Source organism: Vespula pensylvanica, chromosome 24 (genome assembly GCF_014466175.1).
Source record: "Vespula pensylvanica isolate Volc-1 chromosome 24, ASM1446617v1, whole genome shotgun sequence".
Lineage (NCBI taxonomy): Eukaryota > Metazoa > Arthropoda > Insecta > Hymenoptera > Vespidae > Vespula > Vespula pensylvanica.
In genome coordinates this window covers 1,206,892-1,232,247 of record NC_057708.1, presented here as the reverse complement: position 1 = coordinate 1,232,247, position 25,356 = coordinate 1,206,892, and the positions used below count along the sequence as shown (strand labels likewise).

General features: G+C 26.7%; 6 protein-coding genes across 6 annotated transcripts in view; 5 read left to right on the top strand and 1 right to left on the bottom strand.

Annotated features, from left to right (window-relative positions):
* Window positions 1-2,554: 2,554 nt before the first annotated feature.
* Window positions 2,555-4,243, top strand: LOC122636882. Its single transcript, XM_043828538.1, has 3 exons — window positions 2,555-2,802; window positions 3,693-3,969; window positions 4,083-4,243. Exons 1-3 carry the CDS (start codon window positions 2,746-2,748, stop codon window positions 4,172-4,174), a joined length of 426 nt encoding a protein of 141 aa, XP_043684473.1. The 5' UTR covers window positions 2,555-2,745; the 3' UTR covers window positions 4,175-4,243.
* Window positions 4,244-4,697: 454 nt separating this feature from the next.
* On the top strand, window positions 4,698-5,042 carry LOC122637081 (uncharacterized protein C14orf119). The gene has a single exon (XM_043828957.1). The coding sequence runs from the start codon at window positions 4,698-4,700 to the stop codon at window positions 5,040-5,042; it is 345 nt and encodes a 114-aa protein (XP_043684892.1).
* Window positions 5,043-5,672: 630 nt separating this feature from the next.
* On the bottom strand, window positions 5,673-17,827 carry LOC122636879 (protein DDB_G0276689). Its single transcript, XM_043828534.1, has 15 exons — window positions 17,709-17,827; window positions 16,693-17,018; window positions 16,470-16,635; window positions 15,743-16,396; window positions 14,306-15,646; window positions 12,324-12,470; window positions 11,522-12,101; window positions 11,185-11,435; window positions 10,570-11,103; window positions 9,281-10,498; window positions 8,678-9,187; window positions 8,228-8,592; window positions 6,557-8,145; window positions 6,228-6,481; window positions 5,673-6,109 (listed from the first exon to the last, which is right to left on the bottom strand). Exons 2-15 carry the CDS (start codon window positions 16,854-16,856, stop codon window positions 5,951-5,953), a joined length of 7,932 nt encoding a protein of 2,643 aa, XP_043684469.1. The 5' UTR covers window positions 16,857-17,018; window positions 17,709-17,827; the 3' UTR covers window positions 5,673-5,950.
* On the top strand, window positions 12,634-14,271 carry LOC122636881. Its single transcript, XM_043828537.1, has 5 exons — window positions 12,634-12,976; window positions 13,089-13,181; window positions 13,273-13,364; window positions 13,432-13,879; window positions 13,971-14,271. The coding sequence occupies exons 2-5, from the start codon at window positions 13,148-13,150 to the stop codon at window positions 14,165-14,167; spliced, it is 771 nt and encodes a 256-aa protein (XP_043684472.1). The 5' UTR covers window positions 12,634-12,976; window positions 13,089-13,147; the 3' UTR covers window positions 14,168-14,271.
* A 148-nt stretch (window positions 17,828-17,975) lies between the features above and the next one.
* LOC122636880 (RNA-binding protein 28-like) lies at window positions 17,976-20,860 on the top strand. The gene is made up of 9 exons (XM_043828536.1): window positions 17,976-18,117; window positions 18,209-18,322; window positions 18,391-18,758; window positions 18,843-19,146; window positions 19,233-19,401; window positions 19,484-19,701; window positions 19,785-19,934; window positions 20,006-20,368; window positions 20,466-20,860. The coding sequence occupies exons 2-9, from the start codon at window positions 18,221-18,223 to the stop codon at window positions 20,586-20,588; spliced, it is 1,797 nt and encodes a 598-aa protein (XP_043684471.1). The 5' UTR covers window positions 17,976-18,117; window positions 18,209-18,220; the 3' UTR covers window positions 20,589-20,860.
* Window positions 20,861-21,274: 414 nt separating this feature from the next.
* Window positions 21,275-25,356, top strand: part of LOC122636908 (probable cytochrome P450 301a1, mitochondrial) — a 4,833-nt gene continuing 751 nt past the window's right edge. Inside the window, exons 1-10 of the mRNA XM_043828585.1 lie at window positions 21,275-21,359; window positions 21,850-22,061; window positions 22,218-22,464; window positions 23,135-23,251; window positions 23,444-23,520; window positions 23,909-24,104; window positions 24,202-24,361; window positions 24,446-24,615; window positions 24,683-24,761; window positions 24,864-25,061. Coding sequence (XP_043684520.1) covers window positions 21,343-21,359; window positions 21,850-22,061; window positions 22,218-22,464; window positions 23,135-23,251; window positions 23,444-23,520; window positions 23,909-24,104; window positions 24,202-24,361; window positions 24,446-24,615; window positions 24,683-24,761; window positions 24,864-25,061 — 1,473 coding nt within the window. The 5' untranslated portion in view covers window positions 21,275-21,342. The remainder of the gene's footprint in view (window positions 21,360-21,849; window positions 22,062-22,217; window positions 22,465-23,134; window positions 23,252-23,443; window positions 23,521-23,908; window positions 24,105-24,201; window positions 24,362-24,445; window positions 24,616-24,682; window positions 24,762-24,863; window positions 25,062-25,356) is intronic.

Sequence of the window (25,356 nt, the reverse complement as noted above, 5' to 3'; positions counted from 1 at the left end):
GAAGAAAAGATGATTGAATAAATAAATAAATTAATAAATAAATTTAAACGAAAAACAAGATAAGTGTATAAAAAGAGGAGGAACACGTGAAAGACAGAATGGCTGACGACGAATCGGCCGTCGATGTCTGCGGACTGCGTTGAACTGAGGGCTGAAGAGAGCATTAGGCGAACACAGTAGTATTCTCCTGGCATATCGTTGATATACCCGCACTACTACTACTACTATACTACTACACTACTACTATTACTACTGCTACTACTACTACTACTATTAACTTCCACTAATACAAATATTAATACTACTTACTACTACTGTACTATATCTTTTTCATACCAACATCACATGAACATAATCGGTATAATACGATCATACGTATTCGTATCATATATTTATATGTATGTATATATATATATATATACACATATACCAATACATATATCGCCATTCGTTCTGTTGTCGTCACAAAGCGATCTTAAATCGTACGAAAAACTCTTTTGCGTAACGATTTGCAACGCATCCTAACGTTTAACTGCATATGTACATGCATACATACATTCATACAGATCTATCAACATGTATATCTATATCTATATGTATATGTATATGTATATGTATACCAAAAATACATTGAAATAGCGGCATTATCGTTCGCGTGCCAGCTGTTCTACGACGTTAAACAACGATTTGGCAATGTTATTTCGGTGGATTTCAAGTGGACTTGTTAAACAAAATAAATAATTGTATAGAAATGAAAAAAAGAGTGATCGAAAAAAAAAAGGAATTAATTGAACGTTAGAAAAGAGAGAAAATCATTTTTTTTTAACGAAAAGAAAAGTTTATAAATAATATAGAGAAAGTTTTTTCTTTCTTTCTCTTTGTCTCTCTGTCTCTCTCTCTCTCTCTCTCTTTCTCCATTCTCTTTTTTCTTTTTCTTTTTTTATTTAATAACAAAGTAATATGTAATGAAAAAAAAGATAGAAAAAGTTGACGAAAAGATAAATTGGAGGATAAAAAAAATTCGGTAAAAGAGAAGACAAATTTTTTTTCTAAAAGAGAAATTTCTTTTTTTTTTTACCTATTTTTTGTTTTTGTCATAATTAACAGTAAAATATTATTTAATCCAACAAAAGGAGAGAAAATTTGAAAAGAAGGAAAGTGAGAAAAAAAATTTAGAAGAAACAAGAAAGAAATAAGAAAGAATCTAAGCGAAAAGAAAAGTTTGAAAATAATTTGAAAATATTTTCTCTCTTCTTTTTTCCATTTATCAATTATTTTATACATACATACATACATATATATATATATATATATATATATAATTAACAATAAAATAATATTCAATATAACAAAAAGAAAAGAAAATGAAAGAGAAAAAGACAGCAAAAAAAAATTACAAGAAGAAACAATTTTTTCTAACGAAAAGAAAAGTCTAAAAATAACTTTAAAATACTCTCTTTCTCTCTCTCTCTCTCTCTTCTTTTTTCTATTCTTTTTTTAATTTTTTTTTTTTCATCCGGTTTAAGTCAAACCCTTCACTTGAACATACATAAGAATAATAACAATGTCTGCGTATCTCTTCGTTCTCCTCGATCTTAGTTCATTCACACGATATATATGTGTATATATATATATATATATATATATATATATATATATATATAGTGTCCTTATACGATTCAACAGCTGACACCTGAAGAAGCGTACGAGACTTCGCGTACACACAATAGATGCGTCTTTTCGAATGTATGTGAGTGTGTGTCCCCAGTAATGCACATTCAAAGAGGGGAGAGACACCTGGTGTCAAGGAGTGGGGGAAATATCCGTACATTTTCAATGTATTTGTGACGTATGTTTGTGACCATAGGGTGAGACATTATTATTACGTCATACAGTATGACGTGTCTTGAAATAAATATAAAAATAAATACTAACCTGATTTAATTTTTAATATAAAGAAAAAGTCAAAAAAGAACAAAATCCAAAATTCACATCAACCTTATCGATTTCTATTTTCGTTATTTAATTTTTCAATATACTTCATACGTTGTTCAGTTATGTGAATATAAAAGTGAAATAATTTTTAATATGGAAGATTGAATTAAAAGTGAAGAAAAAAAAAAATAAATAAATTTTCTTGATCTCTCTGAATTTTTCTTATGTAATTCACAAATACATCGAGTCGTGTAAATAAAATTTGTGTTTCTTTTTTTTTTCTTTTCTTTTTTTCTTTTTTTACTGGTTTTCCTTTTTTGGGTGCGCCACAGTGACAAGCCCTTTTACGCTTCATATAACTTTTATTCTCTGTCACGCTCTATATATAGATATCTATTCGTTAACAATACATGATACACATATATGCATACGTACATACATGTATGTGATCGATCGATTAACTTTAATTTTGATTGTCGAAGAAAAATTGAATTTGCATTTACCCGCGTAATCGTACTACGTTAGTCAGTGTTGATTCTCTCGATATTCAAAGAAAAAAAAAGAAAGGAAAAAGAATATTAATTAAACAGTTCACAAGATTTTTAATTAATGAAGTATTTATATTCTAAAAAGAGCATATCAAATACTTTCCAATTTAGATCGATGCGTGTATGTTATCTTTAGTCAGGTCTGTTTCACGTTAAATACTTCGCATATAATCGTTTCTAACCTTGAAAAATAACTAGTTACACGTTCGAAAAGTAGTACCTGCTTTCTTTCAACCTCACTTTGTCGTTTATTTTACTTTTCATGAAATTCAACAATACAGAGAATAGATTTAACGCAAACGATAACATACACACGAAGGTAAATAAATTCGACTAATTTCGTTTGAATTTATTTCTATTTCATATATACCATTAAAAATCTATGTAATAATAATAATAACAATAACAATTATGAAATCTTTATCATCGAAGAAAACATTTGTTATATTTTATGTACAATCTAGATAGAAAACTTGTATGATACGTTTTGTATCATATTTTAAAATTATATATATATATATATATATATATATATAATTATAATTAAATAATATATTTTTATTTGTACAATTAACAATTTAAATTTATAAAAGCAATTTATTATAACATACGATTAAAATTTCATGTAATAAAAACCACGATTATTATTATTCATTCGTAACACTCGTCGTCGTCAAGGAGAAAATTTTTTTATAGGTTATGTAGAATCTAGATGGAAAACTCGTGCGATAATTTTCGTATAAAATTATAACAAACAAACAAAAAAAGAACATCTAGAAATATAATTTACAATTATATATTATTATCGAATACATTTCAATTATTACAATTAAATAAATTATATTTATAAAATCGATCGATAATTGTAAATCATTCGTGTATATATAAGAATATTAAAAATTTTCTCTTGGCTACCATTATAGAAATCTTTAACGCTTGCGCAATTCAAATAGAACTTTCTTTTTTCTTTCTTACACACAACTAAACTTAAATCTAATAAATCTTCTTCTTCTTCTTCTTCTTCTTCTTTCTACTATTTCCATCTTATGTACATAGAGATACATAATCGACGCGTTGATACATTAGTTCCTTCTTTCTTTTTTTTTTTTTTTTTTTCACAATAAATAATTTCATGTGTCATTATAATTGTATATGTATGCATAAACAAAAGGTTTTTCTTCTTAACAAAATTGTGAGAAACTTTTTCAGAGAATTGAATTTAAACGTTCGAAGGAAATAAAAGTGTTCATCATTGTATGTACTGTCGTTAACGTGTCATATGATTTTGACATTTTAAATAAGATGAATTCATCTGGTATAAGTGTAAAAGTATTTCAAGATAATAAAAACATTTACGAAGATTATTGCGAATATTCGGATGTAAATGATTTAAATGACGTAACTTGTAATATACGAAGCATACAAAGGAAGATCAATGACTTCTTAACTCAACTTTTACAAGAGAATACATCGGCCGATAAAAAAAGTAATAATTTACGTTATTAAAGATAATCGAATAGTTTGATTTTATTTGTTTGTTTGTTTATTTATTTATTTATTTATTTTGTTCTTTAAATTGTTATTTTGTACAAATTTTAGGTCACATGGTTGTGTCGGATACAGATTCAAACTCAACCGATGAAGATGTTGAAGTCGAGCCAAAGAAATGCAAGTTAATGAAATATACCTAATATATAGCGTAATAATAAATATATAAAAAATGTTTATTTTTATTAAAATATAATAACAAATTTTTTGTACACCTCTCCTTTATTAGCTTGCCCTACCGTGGTGTACGTAACCTTTATCTTTGTACTTCGTCTGATCAAAATCACGTTTATAGAGATCACTCGAATTACTTTGACGAATTCGGTTAAATACTTATAAAAAAAAAAAGGTTTATACATTACTGGTAATGTTTCTTATTAAGAGATAATGAAATAATATGTTTCTCGATTGAGATCAGTTTTCAATTTGTCAGATTTGTTTCTATCGTGTTGTATCGTTCGTATAACCTCTAGAAATGAATATATATATAGATAGATAATATCAATGGCAGTGCAATATCCTAACTTAAATGTTTATGTAGCTTAGTTTATTTTATTTTTGTTTTTTTATTGTTGTTATTATCATATATCGTTATATTGTATTATCTGACAGATATTACAATAATAATCTGAGTGATATAGATATTTAATGTTTTCAGAATGAAATATGTCTACAATACTATCAAATGAATCCCAGATGAGATATGTGGTAGAATGGTTCAGGGAATGGTCAGAAATGCAGAGAGGTGATTTTTTAGAAATATTATTGGAACAATGTGGTTCTCCAGGTTTAGTCAATGGATTAGTACCTGGAATGGAAAACATGAGTTGTAAAGAAGGTTCGGATAGACCTCCGAGTTTATTTCAGTGTCGTGTGAAATTGTTCAGAGAGTGGAGTCAAAATTGGTCTCAACAAGAAAAAGATTCTTTGCTAGCTTCGATTAAAAGTATCGATGGGAAATTCGCTGGGAATTATGAACAAAGGCTATCCGCATTAATGGAAGAAAATTAAAAGATATGACTCCTTGTCGAATTAAATTAATTTCACATATTAAACATGTAGAAACTAAAATTTGATATTCAAAGGAATGAAAAATTTTATTTATGAGTTATTAAAATGTACTATAGAATAATCATTGGAATTTCAATAGTAAGCTAATATGTTTAAATGTAAATGATGAAGGAAAAATTCGTCTTAAATTTATCTTTAAAATTTTATAAATGATCGTTCATAATCCTCGCATTGAATTATTACATAAAACAAAAAAAAAAAAAAATTTATTATTATTCATGCTTTTATACATGAATTTAACATGTTTTCAAGAAAATTTCATAGTTGTGCGGAATGTGTTAGCATATTTTTAAATAATTGCAACTGTTGTTTCTTTATCATAAGAATATTTATAAACAATCTGTATGTGAGAGTTATAAAAGATATCGTTGTATCAGCAATTAATGATAATAATTTTTAATTTAAACTATAGTCTTCGAATAATCAATTGTTATAGATATATATACATTCCATATTGTCAGTATTTACATTGTATGTATTTGGATGTGTGTCATTAAATATATTAAGAAAATACATATCGTTTTTGTTAAATAAACTTTAATGAATTGTTTAGAAGAAAATCTTCGAATATACAATCAATTTTGTTGTTATTATTGATGAAAACCCTAAATTTAGTTTATATACAAGTAATATATTATACATCATATCTCTTCTTTATATTTACACATGCTTTAATAATATTAAAAAATATAAATATTATAGTATACTTATTCACATTACATACAATGTAACAAATTATTAATATATGTGTTACTAGAAAAAGTAATTCATACCGTTCCAACTTACCAATTCCATTAACAACTTATATTTTTTAGGATTACTATCTATTGCATATTTTTATGTCCTTTTTATAAACGTTGTAACCATTTTGTACAAATATTTTTAATAGCGGTTTGTCCAAGACGATCAGACTCTTTTAAAATCTTTCTTATGTCTTGAGCTCTTGAATATTTAACAGCAAGAAGATACGCAGCTTTTAATTGTTTACTTTCGATGTATGCACTTATCTAAAAAAAAGAGAAAGAAAAAAAAAAAGTCAGAAAGAAAAAAGAAAGTGAAAAAGCTTATTGAATACTCTTACTCATGATTTATACTAAAATACAAATCAAAAAAGATCTCTCTTACTTTAAGTTCTATGTCTGTTATTAGTCTAACCAGTACATCTATCTGATCTTTCAAAATTTGTTCGGAATGATTGTATGACCGCTGAAGGATCAACTTTATACAATGTGTGAGTACGTGATCACATATAACATGGGTATTAGATGCTCCAGAACTACGACAGCACTTTATTAATTGCTCTACAGCAGTAACATTATCTTTTAAAGCTAATATATGTCCTGCTAAAGAATATACTTTTTGTGGTGGAAGATTATAGTCTATAACAAAAATTACATTATATGCAAAATTATTATAAAAAATAATTTAGATATTATATAGGATTAAATTATAACCTTGCATAATTCTGAATGCTATACCAAATCCTTCTTCAATGTCACGTCCACAAAGAATTGCTAAAACAGCCAAGTGTGTTTTTTGTTGCTGATTACCAAATAAAGTAGGTAATTCAGAACTACAAGTAGCATCAGATTCTATGTCTGGAAAAAGGCTTAAAAATTCATTCGGTGATCTTCCTTCTTTCTCAGCATTTCCCAAAAACTTTGCTATTTCCATTTGTCTACTTATCGTATTTATATGCTTATCTATTTCAGAAGGCTCCATCTCCATAGTAAGAACATCATGATTGCTATAATAGGAACTTGTACTCCTTCTTCTCTTTTTGCTAAAATCTCCAATATGTAATTCAGATTCTAAATGTTTTTGTGCATCGATCAATAGATGCATTCTGTTGCATAAATCCATATAAGTAGTAGCTTGATTAGTATAAAAGCGAATACATGTCATGGATGCTCTTATACAATCTTTCATAAAAAGTTGAAGTTGATATAAAATATACAAGGATTGTTTCTTTTCTAAACAATGGCAAACGTGTATTAAATATTTTTTCCAAAGTAACAAACTTGGATCTTTGGTTTTCATAGCTTCTTGTAATTTCTCCGCGTTTCCAGTTTTTAAACAGTACATATAAACAGCGGTAAAAAATAATTCAGGTTCTAAATCGTTTTCTAAAATATAATTAAGACATTTTTCGAATTCTTCGTGCTTCAAATAAAACTCTAATATCGAATTATAACTTCCATATGTAAGTAAATAATACAAGCTCTCCTTGTAATAAATATTTTCCTCAAATGTATGTACGTGTTTTATTGTTAATTGTCCTTGACTTATAGCTTTTAAATTATTAATGACAGATAATATTTCTGGTATTCTATCTACCTTCTGATGAGAATGAAATAGATAATAATTGTTTGTATTTGAATTATCTAATATTTGTAAAATTTCTGTTAACAAGGGTGGATCCTTTAATGGACGATTTTTTACGCATTCACTTTTCTTTTGACTAGGTGAATTTTTTTCTTCAAATGCATGTGATTTTATTTTGTTTGAGATAATTTTAGTTTCGTCTAAATTTTCCACATGTTTGAAAGCCAATTCCCTTGGATGAGATAACATTTCCCAACCATCAGTATCATCCTGAATGACCTTGTCAAGACAATGAAGAAACTTCTCTCGTGCTTGTTCAAAATATCCCACTTTTAAACAAGCTTTACCCCAAGCTGCCCATACACCTTGCGTATCCAGTCCTGATTTAGTACTAACATCCAATGCTAATGTCCATTGTTCTTTTTCAGTAAGTAAATCTCTTAATTTTCTTAAAGCATGTTCATCCATATTATCCGAAGGTATAAGTGACAAACAATCAGAATGAATAAGAGTTGTGATAAGATCTATTTGTGATAGAAAACGATCACAGTGAGCTAATCCTGTATTGAAACCTAATTTAGCACATTTCACTTTTGCTGCAACCAACAATGATTTTATCATTTTGATAATCACAATGTGATCTACTTCAGGATTTACTTCGCCATCATTAACTGGATATAACAATTGTTTCATTTCATCACATCGATCGAGTAGAAAACTGTGTCAATCAATATATTATATTACTCTATAAATATACTTCAATGTTTAAATATATTTATATATATATTATGAATAAGTACCTTGTGTATGCTTTGTGATCCGAATGTAAATTCAGAATAGCTAAACATAAGGAAATACTAGGAGCGTATTCGAATGAAAATTCTTCTCTAATAGTTTTATTATGTGCTTCATCTTTCGTCAATCTCCAGTAATCCAATGCTTCACTATTCGGTGTAGATGCTGTTCCTTGCATCATATGCATTTGCAGAGTAGTCTGACATTTACAATCTTCACAAACACGTACAGGTACAGAATTTGGATATCCAGGAACTTGCATACGACTTTGAGAACAAACAGCACAAACTACACGACCACATCTCCGGCAATGATGCCTTCTATTAAACATCGAGAATATCACCGTTTTACAACAGCTACATTCTCTAGCCTATAACAATTATTATAAATAATATTAATATCTATTCCAACATATTAAGTACAACAAACTTTACAACTTTACACTTTTGAAATACCTTGTCATTAGGAATCCATTCTTCTTTTGTCGGTACCTTAGAAGGCATGATAAATTCATTACTTTCATTTTCCGAATTAGAGTCTTGTATACTCTTTGATTTATTATCAATATCATCACGTTGTAATGAAACTCTAAAGTCTAATGCTTTTTTACTATAAAACCTTATAATCTTATCAAATTCAGTTATCGATATACCTGTATCTTGCAAATCGATGTAGACGATATTTAATATTTTTTGAAGAGTTTCAAACTTACAATTCATTAATAATTGTTCTAACATTAGAACTGGATCCTTTATAAGATGAATATATAACGATCTTTCTTTATCTTTTAATTCTTTCAAAATATCTATACCAATCAAAGTTCTTTTGTATTTAATGATTTCTGTTTTTTTGCAATGTTGTAATAAATAATTAACGAGAAAGGATAGTGCACTAGTGGATTCAACTTTTTTCAGTACGACTTTACATATTTTCACTGAATGATTATGCGGTAAAGATTGAAGAAGCTGTAACAAAAATTTTATGTTTATCTTATAAATAATAATTTAAAAAAAAAAAAAAAAAAAAAAAAGTTTTTTATATTGATAATTTGAATATACCTTCAAAGCTTGTTTAAAATCTTGTCTTTCATTTTTTAATAAACCGATTAAAAAATCTTGTGCAACAGAGGATTGTGCTTCTAATGTAAAAGATTGACACTCTAGCCATTCTAAACATAATTCAAACTTGTCTACACTTATCAAAGATTGCATTATATCAAATGGATCAATTCTATTGGTACAATATGCAACATCGTACCATGTATTATTATATTTGTTTGCACAATATGGTAACATTTTTCGAAAAATTGTTATTCTCCGTAATATTTCTTTCATTTGAAGTTTACAATGTAAAGGTAATTTGTTACTGTCCGAATGATGCAGTGCATGAATCAAAATACACTCGCATACATAGGCATGCCATTTGCTAATATTGTTTAATACCATTTGTGCTAAAATATGTATATCGTTAATTTGATATAAATATTCTAATATTTGTGGATTTATCGTATTTTCTTGTTCGGATGTTAAACAACTTAAAACTTTATCCTTAAAGTGTCGTACTTCAAAAGTTTTGACAATATTATTATCCGATAGAGAATCTATAACATTCAAACAATCTTCCCATTTTTTATTTTTCCATGCTTCTTTAAACCAATTCCATAATTTGTTTGTTGGTACTGTTTCATGGATACCGGTATATGTTTCATTTCCGTTGAAGAAACATTTCAATTGATTTATCCAAGAGGAATTTAAAAAATTCTCCAAACAGGCAATACGTCGTAGATTATTGCAATTTTTATCTAATATAGTTGGACGTTTGTTTTGCATTTTTTGCACTAAGTAAGAAAGAATCCAACTATGACCTTCTAAATATTGTAACAAATTATCCTTAATCAATAATTTTTCACGAATAAATACTTCTTCATTATCATCATTTTGACAATTCTGTATAGAAAGTTGACAACTATCTGCATATTTCAATAATATTTCATAAGAATAATGAGCAGATTTATACTCGATTATCACATCTTCATTTTCGAATTGGAAGTAATCATTTATAAAAAACATATTTTCTTTCAAACTACTAGCATGTTCATTTTGCTTATCTAGAGACAACAAACTCTGATATTGTTCTACAAGATGTGGTAATATTATTTTCGTTTCTTCTTGTAATTTCTTAACATCGTTGATACGATAATTCTTTTGTAAATAATAATCTAAATATTCCTTCGCTGCTTCATTCAAATGTTTGCTTAATGTGGTTGATTCAAACACCTATAATATTATAAATTAAACAGATATAAAAAGAGTAATTCATCGAATTAAAATAAAAAGGAGATACTTACACGTATTTGTGGTGTTTCGTTATATTCATTAGCCATAGCAAAAATAACTCTTGGATCGTGTACTAAGTCTAAATCTTGCCATGCTGGCTCATTAAGTTCTATAATTGATGATAATGATATTTCATTTAATGAAAGACCACTAAGTAACTTGGAGCGAAGAGTATAAAGAGTTACGAAACCTAGATCACCAATTACATAACCAATTGACATTAAGGAAACTGTATGCTTTAAAGTATTAAAAGGATAATTGTTAGCCCAAATAACGAGCATTGCATGTATGAACATAACATTCCAAGTATTTAAGAAAAATGTTAATGTCTCATCTCCGACAGATAATTCGCTAAGATCCAACATTGCAAGACGTGATGTTTTCTTTAATATAGTTTGAATGTTGACATGTTTGGAAAGATCGTTCAAACATGCGTAAGATAAATTAGATTTCATTGAATTTAAAGCGTATAATGCTTGTAAAAGTTCCATCAATATCTCTGAGATACATTGATTGGGACTACTTGATGCACAATTTTTTGTATCCTGTTAAAAATGCAATTGACAAGAGCATAAATAAAATTGAATAATAATGATCTCAGATATTTTTATATTCTTCATACTTACAGATACATCAAAATTTCCATTTAATATTATACATCCAAAATTAGTATTGTCGTTCTCAGATGTGTTATTATGATAATATGGAAATATTGGGCAAGTACTTATAAGAATGTTGTATACTAAATCTACTTTTAATTTTCTAGCAATGTGCTCAAGATTTTCAGGTTCGACATTTTTATTAAAAAGATGATAACTAAAATACCTGTGAAGAGGTATATTTAACAATCTAGTTGCTGTTAACAATTCTGTATTATCTAAAATAAAGAAAGATGATTAAATTGGTATTATGAAGAAAAAGGGGGGAAAAAAAAGAAAGAAAGAAAGAAAGAAAGAAAAGTACCAGTATTAATTGGAGCAATTGCTTTTAAATGTTGTAAATGGAATTGTAAATTTTGTAAATAACTCTTATTATTATTGCAACTTGTAATTATTTTTTGTATTATTTTTAATTCTTTAAATTCAACACTGTTCTTAGTATGCTCGTCATCGACTATTTGTTTTTGCGATTGTTTAAATTCACTGTATCCAGTCATAATATTTGTCCATAATTCATTCATTTCTTTCCATTCTTCAACAGACAGTGGTATCATAACATTAGATAATAAATTTGTCACAGGTATATCTTTCTTGTTCTCATGTAATAGTTGAAAAACTTGATGAAACAAACGACTATGCTCAGTGTTATTCAATGGTTTACATAATGTCACATATTTCATAGCAACATCACAAAGACTCTGTGAAATTGGATAGGTTTTGCCCATAGTTAAAGCTAAATCCAATACACTTAAAGTTAATATTTTGTTGTTGTTAAGATTTGGTTTTAACATTCTCATATGTGTTTCTTGTGAAGCTATGAACGTTTCAAGTTGATTGGTATATCTGGAGGAATGCATAGCTTCTTGTGCAACTAATCTTATGGTCTGTAAGAATGATTACACGATCATTCGATGATTAAAATATCATTTTGTAAATAAAATTTAAGAGTTATAAAATAGTTGAAATATAGTTCAACTAAAACATTTAATTACAACAATCTTCACGTTACCTCCAATGTAGAAGTTTTGTAAATAAAATTTAAGAGTTATAAGATAGTTGAAATATAGTTCGACTAAAAAACTTAATCACAACAATCCTCACGTTACCTCCAATGCAGAAGATTTGATATTTTTTTTTGAAGTATTTGCTGTTATCGAAGGACATATCAAATTCAACATTTCTTGCTTAAAATGTTTTAGTGCTTGTGAAAATCGAATTTCACTATAAAGTGCAGTATTTTCCATATTGAACATCTGTTAAAACGATAAAGATATCATTAATATAAGTTTACTAAACAAAGACACATGGAAAGAGCATTTATCGTTATAGGAATTATAAGTTGTTTTATTTTTAATAACTTAGCTTTTGTTGTTAAGTATCAATTTCGTAACAATACGATAACATAATGTTCGATGTTAAAAGATATTATTATCATTTATATTCGTATTATAAATTATAGGTAAATTCAAAAAATGAGGAAGTATTTGAAATAAGTTCGTATGATAATTATTATGATGATATAAATGAAAATGAAATGATCAAAGTTAATGATTTCTTTGATCCACATGTATTAAAAAGAGATAAAAATAAATACAAACCCCTACATTCTTATGTGAAACAATATAATCAACGTGTCGCTAAAAGCAAAATGCAGATACCCGATACATTTTCTTATTCTCAATTGAATAAAGAACAAATATTAAATTTATTCCAAGAAGAAGAACCACATATTGCTGGATTTAAAAATGAAATAAATAAAGTATAAATATTTTTTTTTTTTTTTTTTTTTTTTTTTTTATATAATACTCTAGATGTAAAAAATGCAATACAATATACAGAGAACTGTTATATTATTTACTAGCATTATTTAGAAATTTCAACAAAGAAGAACGTAAAATTGCTACCAAAAAGAAGAAATGCTTTCAATTTTATGAAACTAACACGTGCTTCAACACCGTCATTTAGTAAGCAGATTTATAATAGTTAAACCAAAATTATCATTTCCAGTATTGAAGACAAATCCATATATTTATAGAATTATTTACAAATGTATAGAAAATGAAAAAGTCTCCAGGGATAAACATAATGAACCAAATCATGATAATATACCTGAAAATTATAGAAAATTTAATTTACTACAGAACTCTGTAAGAAAAAATTATGATATTCTTAAGATAAAAATAGGATATAAAATAGATTGTATTCTTTGAATAGAATTCTCAAGAAGAAGAGTCACCTTTCTTAAGAATAAGTATAGAAGAAATTAACAAATATATAAATTTAAGTACGACCATGGAAGACACAATGGAGCCTACAGATGAAGACGATTACGATTATGATGCTTTTAAAATGGAATATGAACAACAATTTAAAAAAGATAAAAAATTAAGCGACAAATTACATTACACTCATACAGAGAAGCAAATGACAGAAGAACAAATTATCAAAAAACCAATTGAAAAAGTTACAGATACTACAGAATATTGTACAAAGAAAGATATGGATTATTTTGGTTTCAAAGCTATAAAATGTTTAATATACAACTACCAACACGTAAAAGACACAACGGAAGCAAAAAGAACATTATCAAAAATGTGGCTAATGGTCAAAGTATGGCTGTGCATTTATGTTTGTATTGCAATTCCATGTTGGTGCCAAAGAGGAAGTTATTTATTTTATATATACCGAATTATTTTTAAGTATATGCCAAGAAAATAAACAACTAATATTTTATACTTTTTTTTATATAATAGGATGGTGTTGTTGGTGGCTTCGTTGTAAAATGTTCTTTCCCAGAAAAAGAATAATATTTGTAAAACAGTATTACATGCGAAATCCTCCAGGTATTCTAATACCAAAACTTTCTAAAAAAAAACCGATTAAATACGAACCGTCTGAATACGAACAAGACATGTATGAAAAACTTGAAGCTGCAATAAGAAATATATAATACAAATAACTACAACTGCAGGTATATGTATAATGCGTATAATGATATATAAAAACTTTATGAAATAAGTAGTAATGTTAGTTTAAATGAATAAATAAATAAATAAATAAATAAATAAGTAAATAAGTATAAAAATACCTCTATAACTTCTTGCGCTTTTTCATAATCATTTTTCCACAAACATTGGATAACTAAGCTTTCTTTCGATGACAGCATTAAATTAATAAGAAATATTGGCTGATCTGCATCTTTTACAATGAAATTATCTGAAATAGTTATATTTTTTGACTGATTCCATTCATTGATATTATCAGCAATAATTTCTGCTTCTGAGCTACTATCAGTTTTTATTTTCGTATCGTCCGAATCGCTACTATGATTTCGATAAAAAACGATATCATTGAGTCTCTCTTCTGGATATATTATATTTTTTTTTAATAAAGTACCAGAATTAATCTCAATCGTAAAGTTTTCAGGCAAGCCTACGTTTTTGATAAAATAAGAATTTGTGTGAAGATCCAATCTCCATTTTGCATCAGCTAATAATTTTACTAAATTAGATATCTTTGGACTTAATTCATTTAATTCTTCTGCATATGTTGCATCATTTCTAAGTTTTCTCATTTCAATCTCTGTAGCTGTAATACTATTTTTTAAATAATATAATAATTCTCGAACAGCATATTTATTACAAATAAAATTCACATTGTGGTATTTCATTGATCTATGAGTAAATGGTTGCTTTTCATTTAGCACAGGATTATGATCTTGTGATTTATTGTCGCTATGACAAAAGTCAGCGTAGCTTAAAAAAAGCAAAGAAAATATATTTTCCATTGTCTCCAATCTCAAAGAAAATGGCAATAAAGTACACAAATAAGATTCCATGTCGAGTAAATATTTTGTGATATTCTGATATTTTGCGTCATACGTTTTACAAAGTAAAATTGCTCTTAATGCATTTACCATACTACAATAAGCTTGAAAAATATTTTCAGATTCTGCAGTATCTTGTAATAGTTCTTTAATTTGATCATGATCTATTTCATGTATATTTGTAGCTTCTTTCAATAATGAAAGTACTGTACAATTTTCCAGAAGATACAACATACGTTTTAATGGTATTGCATTTACAATACATACTGATTCTATACCATCTTGACTTTCTTTTATAGCTTCTGGATCTTTTAGATTCATAATCCAATTTATTATTTCGATATAGGTCTTTAATGTAGTATTTAATTTGTGGAAAGTATGATCAGTAAAAATACTAAGATTACAATTTTCTAATAAAAATTTCAGGACTTCATATACAATGGCACTGTCTGTCCAATTTTGCAAATCGTCAGTATTTTCTTCCGAACAGTGATGTAAAAATTTTAATAACAATATTATCCAAAAGTGTTTTAGAGGAGGATATGACAATATCATAGAAACTTCATTATAATTGCCAGTTATTAAGAAAGTATAACAGATATTCTGAAAAAAAAAAAACAAAAAAACAAAAAAATTATTTTGACACTAGCAAACAATGTTGTTTAATTAATTTTTAACAATATTATAATTCCAACTTACTAATATATCTGTTAACCAATGTGATTTCTGTGTTATTATTCTTCTAAGTATTTCCATTTCATTTAACATCATAATATTATCATTATTTGTATATTTAAATATAGCATTGCATATTTTTATGGCATCTTCTATAGTATTACCAGATTTTGAATGCCCATATAACTCATTCATACATAAGTTCCATTCATCAATAAATGTCATATCCTTTCTAGAGTATAATGCCAATTCTACATCTTTAATACTATCTGTTTTCAACAGTATAGGACATAACCATTTAAAAAATTCAGTCTTTTTAGATTCAGTCAAAATCATCTTCGATAGAATACACAAGAATGTTCCTAAATATTCGTTATTAAGCATTACTTTATTTTGAATTAAAGATGTATCATAATCCTTATTTATAAGAGAGCTTTCATTAGATATCATAAATTCCATAATTTCTTTTAATGTAGTTAAATAGAAATCTAATAATCCATTAGGAAAAATAGAAATACTAAATGAATATAAACAGCACATATTAATAATATGACATGCTATTATAGGATTTTCTATTAAATATGTTTTTAAAAATGACAAAGTCGGCTGAGAAAAATCATTAACAATTTGAGAAGAAACAGCTCTCGTATTTACATCGGAACAATATAATAACAGCTCCTGCGAAAAATATAGATGTAAATAATATATAATAGATAGTTTTAAATAGATAATTATTATATAGTAGACGGACCTCTATTACAGTTTGAGGTATATCGTTCATCAAATCCACAGCAATTTGAAAATCTATGCTATTAAAGTCTATTGAAATATTTTTATTGTGACAAAATTTATCTGGGAAAAGTTTGCATAATAATAAATATTCGATCCATCGAAAGTTATTTTCCTTTTTCATACCACTAAAATAATATCAAGGATTAATATCTCATATTATTTATTTCTATCTTTATACTTACATGTCAATTTTAACTATAGATTTGAAATCTATATTATGAATCATATCTGTACTTTGTTCAGAACAAATATTATGATGATAAGTTCGAAATATTTCATATGCTGTATACCATAATTTGGATGATATACACTTTTGTATTTCTAAAACTTGCATTTCTTTTGACATTTTTCTGAAGATAAATTTTACACTTTTCTTTGTATAATCACTTTTCTTTTCAATACATCAAAAATTATAGGTTATGAAATAACACATCAGTCTCGACGATCCTCATCAAAGCTGCTCATCACTACTAACTGATTTCAGCGACACATATGGACAAAATATGAACTAAAAACAAAGGAAACATTTATTTATTGTATCGGTATATAAACTTCTATAGGTAACAGACCTTTTACGCGTAACCTAATAATTGAATTAGTGTATAATACAAATTTTTACATCTAGTAAAAATAACAGTGCATTTGATAAAAGCAAAAAAAGAAATAAATCATATGCTAGATTATATTTCTCTGAAAATAGATTAATTGAGAAGTTTTAATTGTACGAACTTCATATCTTTTGTTTTTAGTTAATTACTCGGACAAATGTTCTATTCAATGTTCTATTCAGTATTCTACTTATTATGACAAATAGAATTTTTCAGTGCGTTTCTCTAAGAAATTTTTTTTTAAATTCTATTATATTTGATCTATTTATCTACTGAAGTATGATTAATATAAAACGTAAGTATTTTAATATTTCAATTGACTACTTTAATTGAGACGTAAAATGTTTAACCGGATTTACTATTGTTTAAATATTATGTTATTTAATTAATTTTCATATCGTTTAAATACATCTAAAATTATCAAAAGTACACTATTTAAATAATAATTTAATTCTATCTTATATTTAACCCTATGTTTCGCACTAAATAAATGCGCTATTGTTTAAATATTAAATTATTATACTCCGCTAGCGTTTGAAATTATTTAAATAATTGTAAAATATTCGAAAGTATAATTTATTTAAGCTTACCCGTTTGAAGATAGAACACCTCGATGTGTATTCCTCGGAGTACAAAGATAAACTAATTCGGTAATCGTCAAAGTCAGTCTAGAAGTTCGTTTTTGTTGATATTATATAAAGGCAATGCCTTTCTCTAATTTATGTTATTGTTATTATCGAACAAAATATATATTCCAATAAAGCTGTTTATAGATATAATCGTTCTCGATAGATGGCACTGTTATTTATCTTATTGCCAATGACGTCATTTTTGTATCGATCGTCGATAAAATGTCAGCATTCTATAACCAAAATTAGTTAAAAAACACACGTGTTGTTTTAATAGTAATGTACAATTCAATACTTCAAAATTGTAACAAAATATTATATATTTCATTTTTTAAAACTTACCTATAATACTTCCTGCTATTTTTAACGTGTAAGTTATTTAAAATACAGAGTAATTTAAAAATATATTAGCATGAATTTTAATCTAACCTTACATTACTTACGTACTTATATTTTATTAGTTATTCTAAACCATGGCAACTAGAAATATGAATTCGTTAAAGAATAAAGATATTTATAAACAAAAAAGACGGAAGAAAAGAGCAAGAATAATAATAAGAAATTTGCCATTTCAAGTAAGTTATGTTGTACGTATAAAATGTGATGATATTGTTTTCTAACGTTTTGTCTTTTATCTTTTTAGATCACACAGGATAGTTTAAAAGATTATTTTGCTAAATATGGAAAAATTGAAGAAGTAAAAATATTAATTAAAGCTGATGGAAAACCTGTTGGTTGTGGATTTATTCAATTCGAGCAAGTACAAAGTGCAGCAAAAGCAATACATTATGCAAACTTGAAGCCACTTCAAGGTAGATCTATCGTAGTTGATTGGGCAATACCTAAACATAAATTTAATAAAAATAGAGCAGAAGATATAAAAGATGAAAATAATGTTGATGTTACCATTAAGAAAGAACCAAATGAATATGATGATGATGATGATAAATCAATAGTACAACCTATCGAAAAAATAAACCTATCAAATAATTCGAATGATAATATGGATGTGTAAGTAACTGTTAATTCTTATAAATGAATGCAGATAAGTTATTTATGGAAAATGTATTACAAATTATTAATTCAAATTTATAGCTCAGATAAGGAAGACGAAGAGGATATGGAAGATTTATCAAAGGAGGGATACCAAGATATAAAAAAAGAAGAATTCTTGGAAGACGAAATGAATGACGAAGATGAAAACATGAAAAAGAATTCAAAATGTATTTCCAATGATGTTCACGAAGGAAAAACTGTATTTTTGAAAAACGTACCATTTTCTGTGAAAAATGAAGAACTTAAAAAATATATGGAACAATTCGGTCCAGTTTATTACGCTCTTATTTGCGTAGACTCTTTAACGGAGCATTCTAAAGGAACAGCTTTTGTTAAATTCAAGGTAATGGATTTGTATGTATTATTATTATTAATGAATTATTAATAACATAATGCGTACAATTTTGAATTAATATTTTTTTTTATCAGAATATAGAAGATGCTGAAAAATGCTTATCAGCGGGAACAGAACTACGTTTACGTGATGCTATTCTCGAAGCACATAGAGCTCTTCATAAAAATGATATTACGAATAAGAATAATCTGAAACATCAAAAAGAGAAAGATTCGAGGAATTTATATCTTGTAAAAGAAGGAGGTACGTATATATATTTAAATGAAAAAAAATCTAAGAAACAGCCTAGTAATGTTATTATAAAAATCAATTAAAATATTTTCAGTGATAATGGCTGGAAGTCCAGCTGCAGTAGGTGTATCAGCTACAGATATGGCAAAACGATTACAACTTGAACGTTGGAAATCTCAAATACTGCGTAATTTAAACATGTTTGTTTCAAGGGTACGCCTAGTGGTTCAGAATTTGCCATCATCATTGGATGATGTTAAACTTAGATTAATTTTTAAAAAATATAGTGGTACTAAGGCAATTATTAGAGAGGTATATATGTCTATATTTAAATTTATATATTTTAGTAAATAAGAATCTACATAGAATATTTATATATACATATATATTTATAGGCAAGAATTATGCGTGATTTAAAAAATATAGATTCGAAGGGTGTAGGAAGGTCTAAAGAATATGGATTCGTAACATTCACCAAACACGAAGATGCTCTCAAAGCTTTACGAGCTATAAATAATAATCCAAATATTTTTAGTCCGCACAAGGTAAACTTCGATGAATTATCTTCATTAAAATAAAAGTCTTTTGTTATATTTAATAATGTAATTTTTATTAGAGGCCGATAGTTGCCTTTTCAATAGAAAATCGTATCATGGTGAATGCCAAACAAAGAAGAATTCAAAAGAGTCAAGCACGGAATCCACTTTACTCGGGAAATAAAGATCAGAAACAAAATAAAAATGTCAATAAAACGCACCCGATAGAAGAAACGAAAATCGAAGATAAGAATGAATTGGAAAATGACAAAAAATCTTTCTCAGGTGTTAAAAGTAAGCCTGGAGAAACGAAGATTAGATCAAAATTCAATTTGAAAAATCAAGGTATCCTGCACAGTAAAATAATAAAGAAAGAAAAAAAGGCAGCAAAACACGATAACAGTAGAAAAACGAAACTGGAAAAAGCAAAGAAAGAGTTGAAGGTAAAGATCCATCATAATCGTATTTTTTTTCTTTTTTGTTTGTATTTTTATTTTTTTGCAATGATATATTCATAGTATTCTTATCTTGTGTTTTTAGACTAAGCAAGTTACCAAAAAAGCTGATGCGGAAGAAGCAAACTTCAATAAACTCGTAAACAGTTATAAAAGTAAATTATTAGCGTTAGGTCCAACCAGATCAAAATGGTACGACACTTTATAAAAAAAAAAAGATGAAAAAAAATTTTAATTTTTTCAATCATATTTAAGTAAATAATTAAGACATTCATGTAATAACTTCTGTCCATTTTAATGTTTAACTTCTAATATTTATCACTGATAAACAATAAATTGATTAATCAAGATAATATGTACGAAAAAATGTAATATTTTAATATTAATTTCAAAAACAGTGATATTGAGATTACTCGATTTATCGAAGTTATTAATCATTGATCGAATGACAAAATATCAATAAAAAAATTTATATTAAAATTTGACTCAATCTTTTAAAATATCATAAATGACCTTGAATTTTTGTCCCCTTAATACCTTCCAATTTATAAATTTTACATTTTATTAATTCGGTGCATAAAACTGAACATTCTGTATACTAAAAATGTTTCGTAAAACAATCGACATAATCCCCTCCTTTCCTTGATCCTCCCACTTTGTCGGCTTGTATATTTTACCCGACAGACTCAAGAGAGTTATAATTCTATAGTGCTTAGTGCAAACTGTACTTGCTTCGTATTAGTGTTACGCCTTTCTGCTTTCCATTTCTTTATTTTCTTTTTTTTTTTTTTTAGATAATCTATTATCACATAATTTATTGTCTTTTCTTTTTTGCAATTTAAACTTTACCGTAAAAAAAAAAAAAAAAAAAAAAAAAGAAGAAAAGAAAGATAAACGATGTGTCGAGTGTGTTTATGAAAAATTAACAAGGAATATATTAATATTAATTAACTTTCTAAAAGATGATAACTTCGTCCAGGTGAGTTAAAAGCATAATTTATCTATTATAAAATATTTAAACAACTGGTGAAATTAATGTCATCATTTTCTACGTTTGATTACTAGATCATATAAAAGCAATTACTATTATTTATGGCTTTATAATTGATAGAAAATATATACTTACAAGTGTAATAGTTGTCTCTCTCTCTCTCTCTCTATATATATATATATATATATATATATATATATATATATATATCATTTGGAAATGATTTCACAATCAAAAAGTAGTTCACTTTCTCTTTAATTCTCAAGATTAAATTAACAAATTTCTATTTCATAGTTATAAATTTGTTTCATTAATTTTCGATTATCGAATCTCGATTCGATCGAACGTAATTTTTGTATTTCCTTTTATCGTTTTAAAGTTGTCAGTAAAGCGCGAAAATTCAAATATTTTTTTTCCTTCGAAAATCTTTCGAACGTATTAAACAAACTTAACACTTAATTTTTCATTGAATTTTTAGAATTTACTTTGCACCGAGACTTCCCTCCGTCTTTTTTTTAAGCTTTTCGAAGCGTAATAAAAACGACAAACACATTATTAATAGAACTTTAGAAACTATAGCAGCTGCAGTTGAAAAACACGAGTGGACGAGTTATCGTCCGTACGCGGAAATACCAGGACCAAAACCAATTCCCATTTTGGGAAATACATGGCGTTTTATTCCCTACATAGGTAAAATTGTTACGTTATCGATTATGTTATTTTTAATATAAAATTAATGTTGCAAAAAGTATTACGATAATTTTTCTAACCTTTAACCTTCTTCGAAAAAATTTTAACTTATACGTTGGATTACGTAGTAAATCACGTGACCATCGAATTTCACAGGTGATTTTAAGATACAATCGGTGGACAAAGTATCAAAAAGATTACACGAACGATACGGAGATATCGTTAAAATCGAAAATTTACTTGGCAGACCGGATATGGTTTTCGTTTACGATGCTAACGAGATCGAACGAATTTTCCGACAAGAAGATAAAATGCCTCATCGACCTTCCATGCCTTCTCTTAATTATTATAAACACGTTTTAAGAAAACAATTTTTCGAAGAAGATGCTGGTATTATCGCTGTGTAAGTAATTACATACGACAACTTTTTATCAATAATTTAAAATCGGCGCCAAATTTGAAACTTCTTCGAAGTAGACTTTGAAATTATTATTATTTATTCATGTTTCTCCGTTAATAATCGTCGATATTAATTATGAAGTCTCTTATAAAGATTTCAATTGGCGGGAATTTATCAAATTCAAACGACAGATCGTATTATTTCGTTTCAACGATACTCAACTTAAAGAAAACATAACCAACATGACACCATAAATTAGCATTTAGAAAGCATATCACTTTTACATATTCATTCATTGCGTATGGTATAATTTAAATTTGAATAGGATATCGACCTAACACGAAATATAATATATTCGAACATCTATGACTAGATCGATCTTTGTATATAACAATTTTATATAATCTTTATATATCCTCTTATATAACTATATCGTTTTACTCGATAGTTTAATAAAATACAATGTAATCGTAATATGCAATACGCAATGTGCAATATGCAAAATATTCAATTTAAATAAATGTTTCATAATTTATATAAATTTAATAATATCTGATATAAGTTCACATAGAATAGTTCGTAATGCAAATAAATAAGAAAACGACACGTCTCATTGGAAGACACGCACGTTTAAACTTAATTCAAGGTTTTATCGTTTGATTTCTGTTGTCAGTCACGGAGAGAGTTGGTATAATTTCCGTAGTAAAGTGCAACAAGTAATGTTGCAACCAAGAACAGCAAAAATGTACGTCGGTTCAATTGAGGAAGCCAGTCGGTCGTTCCTATTAAGGTTTAAGTATTACTCTCGACAGAAGCCTTTCCCTTTTCTAACAATCTCTTTTCCCTTTTCTCTTTTCTCTCTCTCTTTTTTTTTTTCGCTACTCTTTTTATCTAACTATTTTCTCAACATCATCAAAGATTTAACATTAAAGTTTACATTTCACATTATATTAATTTAATTAATTTTGATATTATTTTGTAGAATAGAAAGTATTAAGAATTTAAATGACGAAGTACCTGATGATTTTCTAAATGAGATACATAAGTGGTCGCTTGAGTGTAAGTAATGATTTTATTTTTATTTTTATTTTTTATCTAGTAAAAGAAGATTTTTAGAGTATAGAAACGAAAAAGAGAAATAATAATAGAAATGTTATTATTTATTATTATTATTATTATTATTATTATTATTATTATTATTATTATTATTGCTATTGTTATTGTTATTAGTTAAAAAAATATATATATATATATAAAAATATGTATAAGAAATATCTTTTATTATTATTATCGTATTTTATATTATTTGTATATAGTAATAATAATATTATTATTATTATTATTATTATTATAATAAAATATTATTAATAAAAATGATGAATACGTTTTTTTTTATACTACAATATTATTACACTTAAGAAATAATTCTTTTCTTTTTAATTAACAGCTATCGCACGAGTCGCATTAGACGTCCGTTTAGGTTGCTTAGAAAACAATGCTAATGTCGAAACACAGGAATTAATAAACGCTGTTACTATATTTTTCAAGAACGTTGGCGTTCTAGAATTGAAAATACCTTTTTGGAGAATCTTTAATACACCTACATGGAAAAAATATGTTAATGCACTCGATACCATTGTACGGTTCGTATTGAAAAGAATAAATAGAGAAAATAAATTATTAATTATATTCATTTACAAATATGATCAGATCTATGTATTTATGTTATAAATGATTTAGAATTACGTCAAAATATACGGATTCTGCATTGACTAATTGGAAAAATACATCAAATTTTACTAAAGAATTATCTTTATTGGAAAGAGTTTTGGCTTTAGAAGGAAATTCGAAATTGGCTACCATTTTAGCACTTGATTTATTTCTGGTTGGCATTGACACTGTAAGTATGTATAGTAATATTCGCAGTTAAAAGGCATCATTTGTTTTTTTTTTTAATAATTTTAAGATCATTTTTATTATACAGACTTCGAACGCCGTTGGATCGGTGTTGTATCAATTGGCGATACATCGAGATAAACAAGAAATTGCTTACAAAGAAATATCTAATGTACTTCCCCCGAGAGATAAACCAATAGAGGCAATGCATTTGGAAAATTTAAAATATTTGAAAGCTTGTATAAAAGAAACCTTAAGGTACGTTTGTGTTTTATATATCATTTCATTTGGAGATAAATTTTCTATTTGATTTATTTTTAATCAGAATGTATCCTGTTGTTATTGGAAATGGACGATGTATGACTAAAGATACAGTGATCAGTGGTTATCATGTACCTAAAGGAGTAAGTCAATATTGCTTTTTTTATGATTATTGTATTGTTACATTAATTTTTTACTATTAATATATATATATATATATATATATATTTTTACTGTAAATGTAGGTGCAAGTTATTTTTCAACATTACGTTATAAGTAATCTAGACAAATATTTTCCACGAAGCAATGAATTTTATCCTGAGAGATGGTTACAAGATGATGGTGTACGACATGCGTTTGCATCGCTTCCTTTTGGCTATGGTAAACGTATGTGTCTAGGACGACGATTCGCCGAATTGGAAATGATTATAGTAATCAGTAAGGTAAGTCGTAAAAATAAAGTATTATTTTTTTTTCTTATTTCGTAAATAAAAATATCTACTAAAAATGTCTGTTCAAAATTATTATAAATTCGGAAGAGACTAACTTTTTTTTTTCTTTTTTTTTTATCTGAGAAAAATAATATTTTTATATATTTGTTTCTTGTGTTTTATTTAAAAATTAAAGATTAAAGTATAAAAGAAAATTGATTTTCTTTTTTCTGATCTCCAAAAAAGATTTGTAAAATTACTAACAAGTTTTAGTCTTGAATATTATGCGTTTTTTTTTTTTTTTTTT

Excerpts from the sequence above, each read along its gene's own strand:
- LOC122636881 (XM_043828537.1), top strand. The coding sequence starts at position 13,148 with ATGAAACTAACACGTGCTTCAACACCGTCATTTA. Across the intron at positions 13,365-13,431 it reads TTAATTTACTACAGAACTCT|AATTCTCAAGAAGAAGAGTC; the intron begins GTAAGAAAAAAT and ends TTCTTTGAATAG. Across the intron at positions 13,880-13,970 it reads TCCATGTTGGTGCCAAAGAG|GATGGTGTTGTTGGTGGCTT; the intron begins GAAGTTATTTAT and ends TTTATATAATAG.
- LOC122636879 (XM_043828534.1), bottom strand. The coding sequence starts at position 16,856 with ATGTCAAAAGAAATGCAAGTTTTAGAAATACAAAAGTGTATATCATCC. Across the intron at positions 8,593-8,677 it reads AATGGATTCCTAATGACAAG|GCTAGAGAATGTAGCTGTTG; the intron begins GTATTTCAAAAG and ends TAATTGTTATAG. Across the intron at positions 6,110-6,227 it reads TAACAGACATAGAACTTAAA|ATAAGTGCATACATCGAAAG; the intron begins GTAAGAGAGATC and ends TCTTTTTTTTAG.
- LOC122637081 (XM_043828957.1), top strand. The coding sequence starts at position 4,698 with ATGTCTACAATACTATCAAATGAATCCCAGATGAGATATGTGGTAGAA.
- LOC122636880 (XM_043828536.1), top strand. The coding sequence starts at position 18,221 with ATGGCAACTAGAAATATGAATTCGTTAAAGAATAAAGATATTTATAAA. Across the intron at positions 18,323-18,390 it reads TAAGAAATTTGCCATTTCAA|ATCACACAGGATAGTTTAAA; the intron begins GTAAGTTATGTT and ends TTATCTTTTTAG. Across the intron at positions 20,369-20,465 it reads AAGCAAAGAAAGAGTTGAAG|ACTAAGCAAGTTACCAAAAA; the intron begins GTAAAGATCCAT and ends TTGTGTTTTTAG.
- LOC122636882 (XM_043828538.1), top strand. The coding sequence starts at position 2,746 with ATGAAATTCAACAATACAGAGAATAGATTTAACGCAAACGATAACATA. Across the intron at positions 2,803-3,692 it reads ACGATAACATACACACGAAG|AGAATTGAATTTAAACGTTC; the intron begins GTAAATAAATTC and ends AAACTTTTTCAG. Across the intron at positions 3,970-4,082 it reads TACATCGGCCGATAAAAAAA|GTCACATGGTTGTGTCGGAT; the intron begins GTAATAATTTAC and ends TACAAATTTTAG.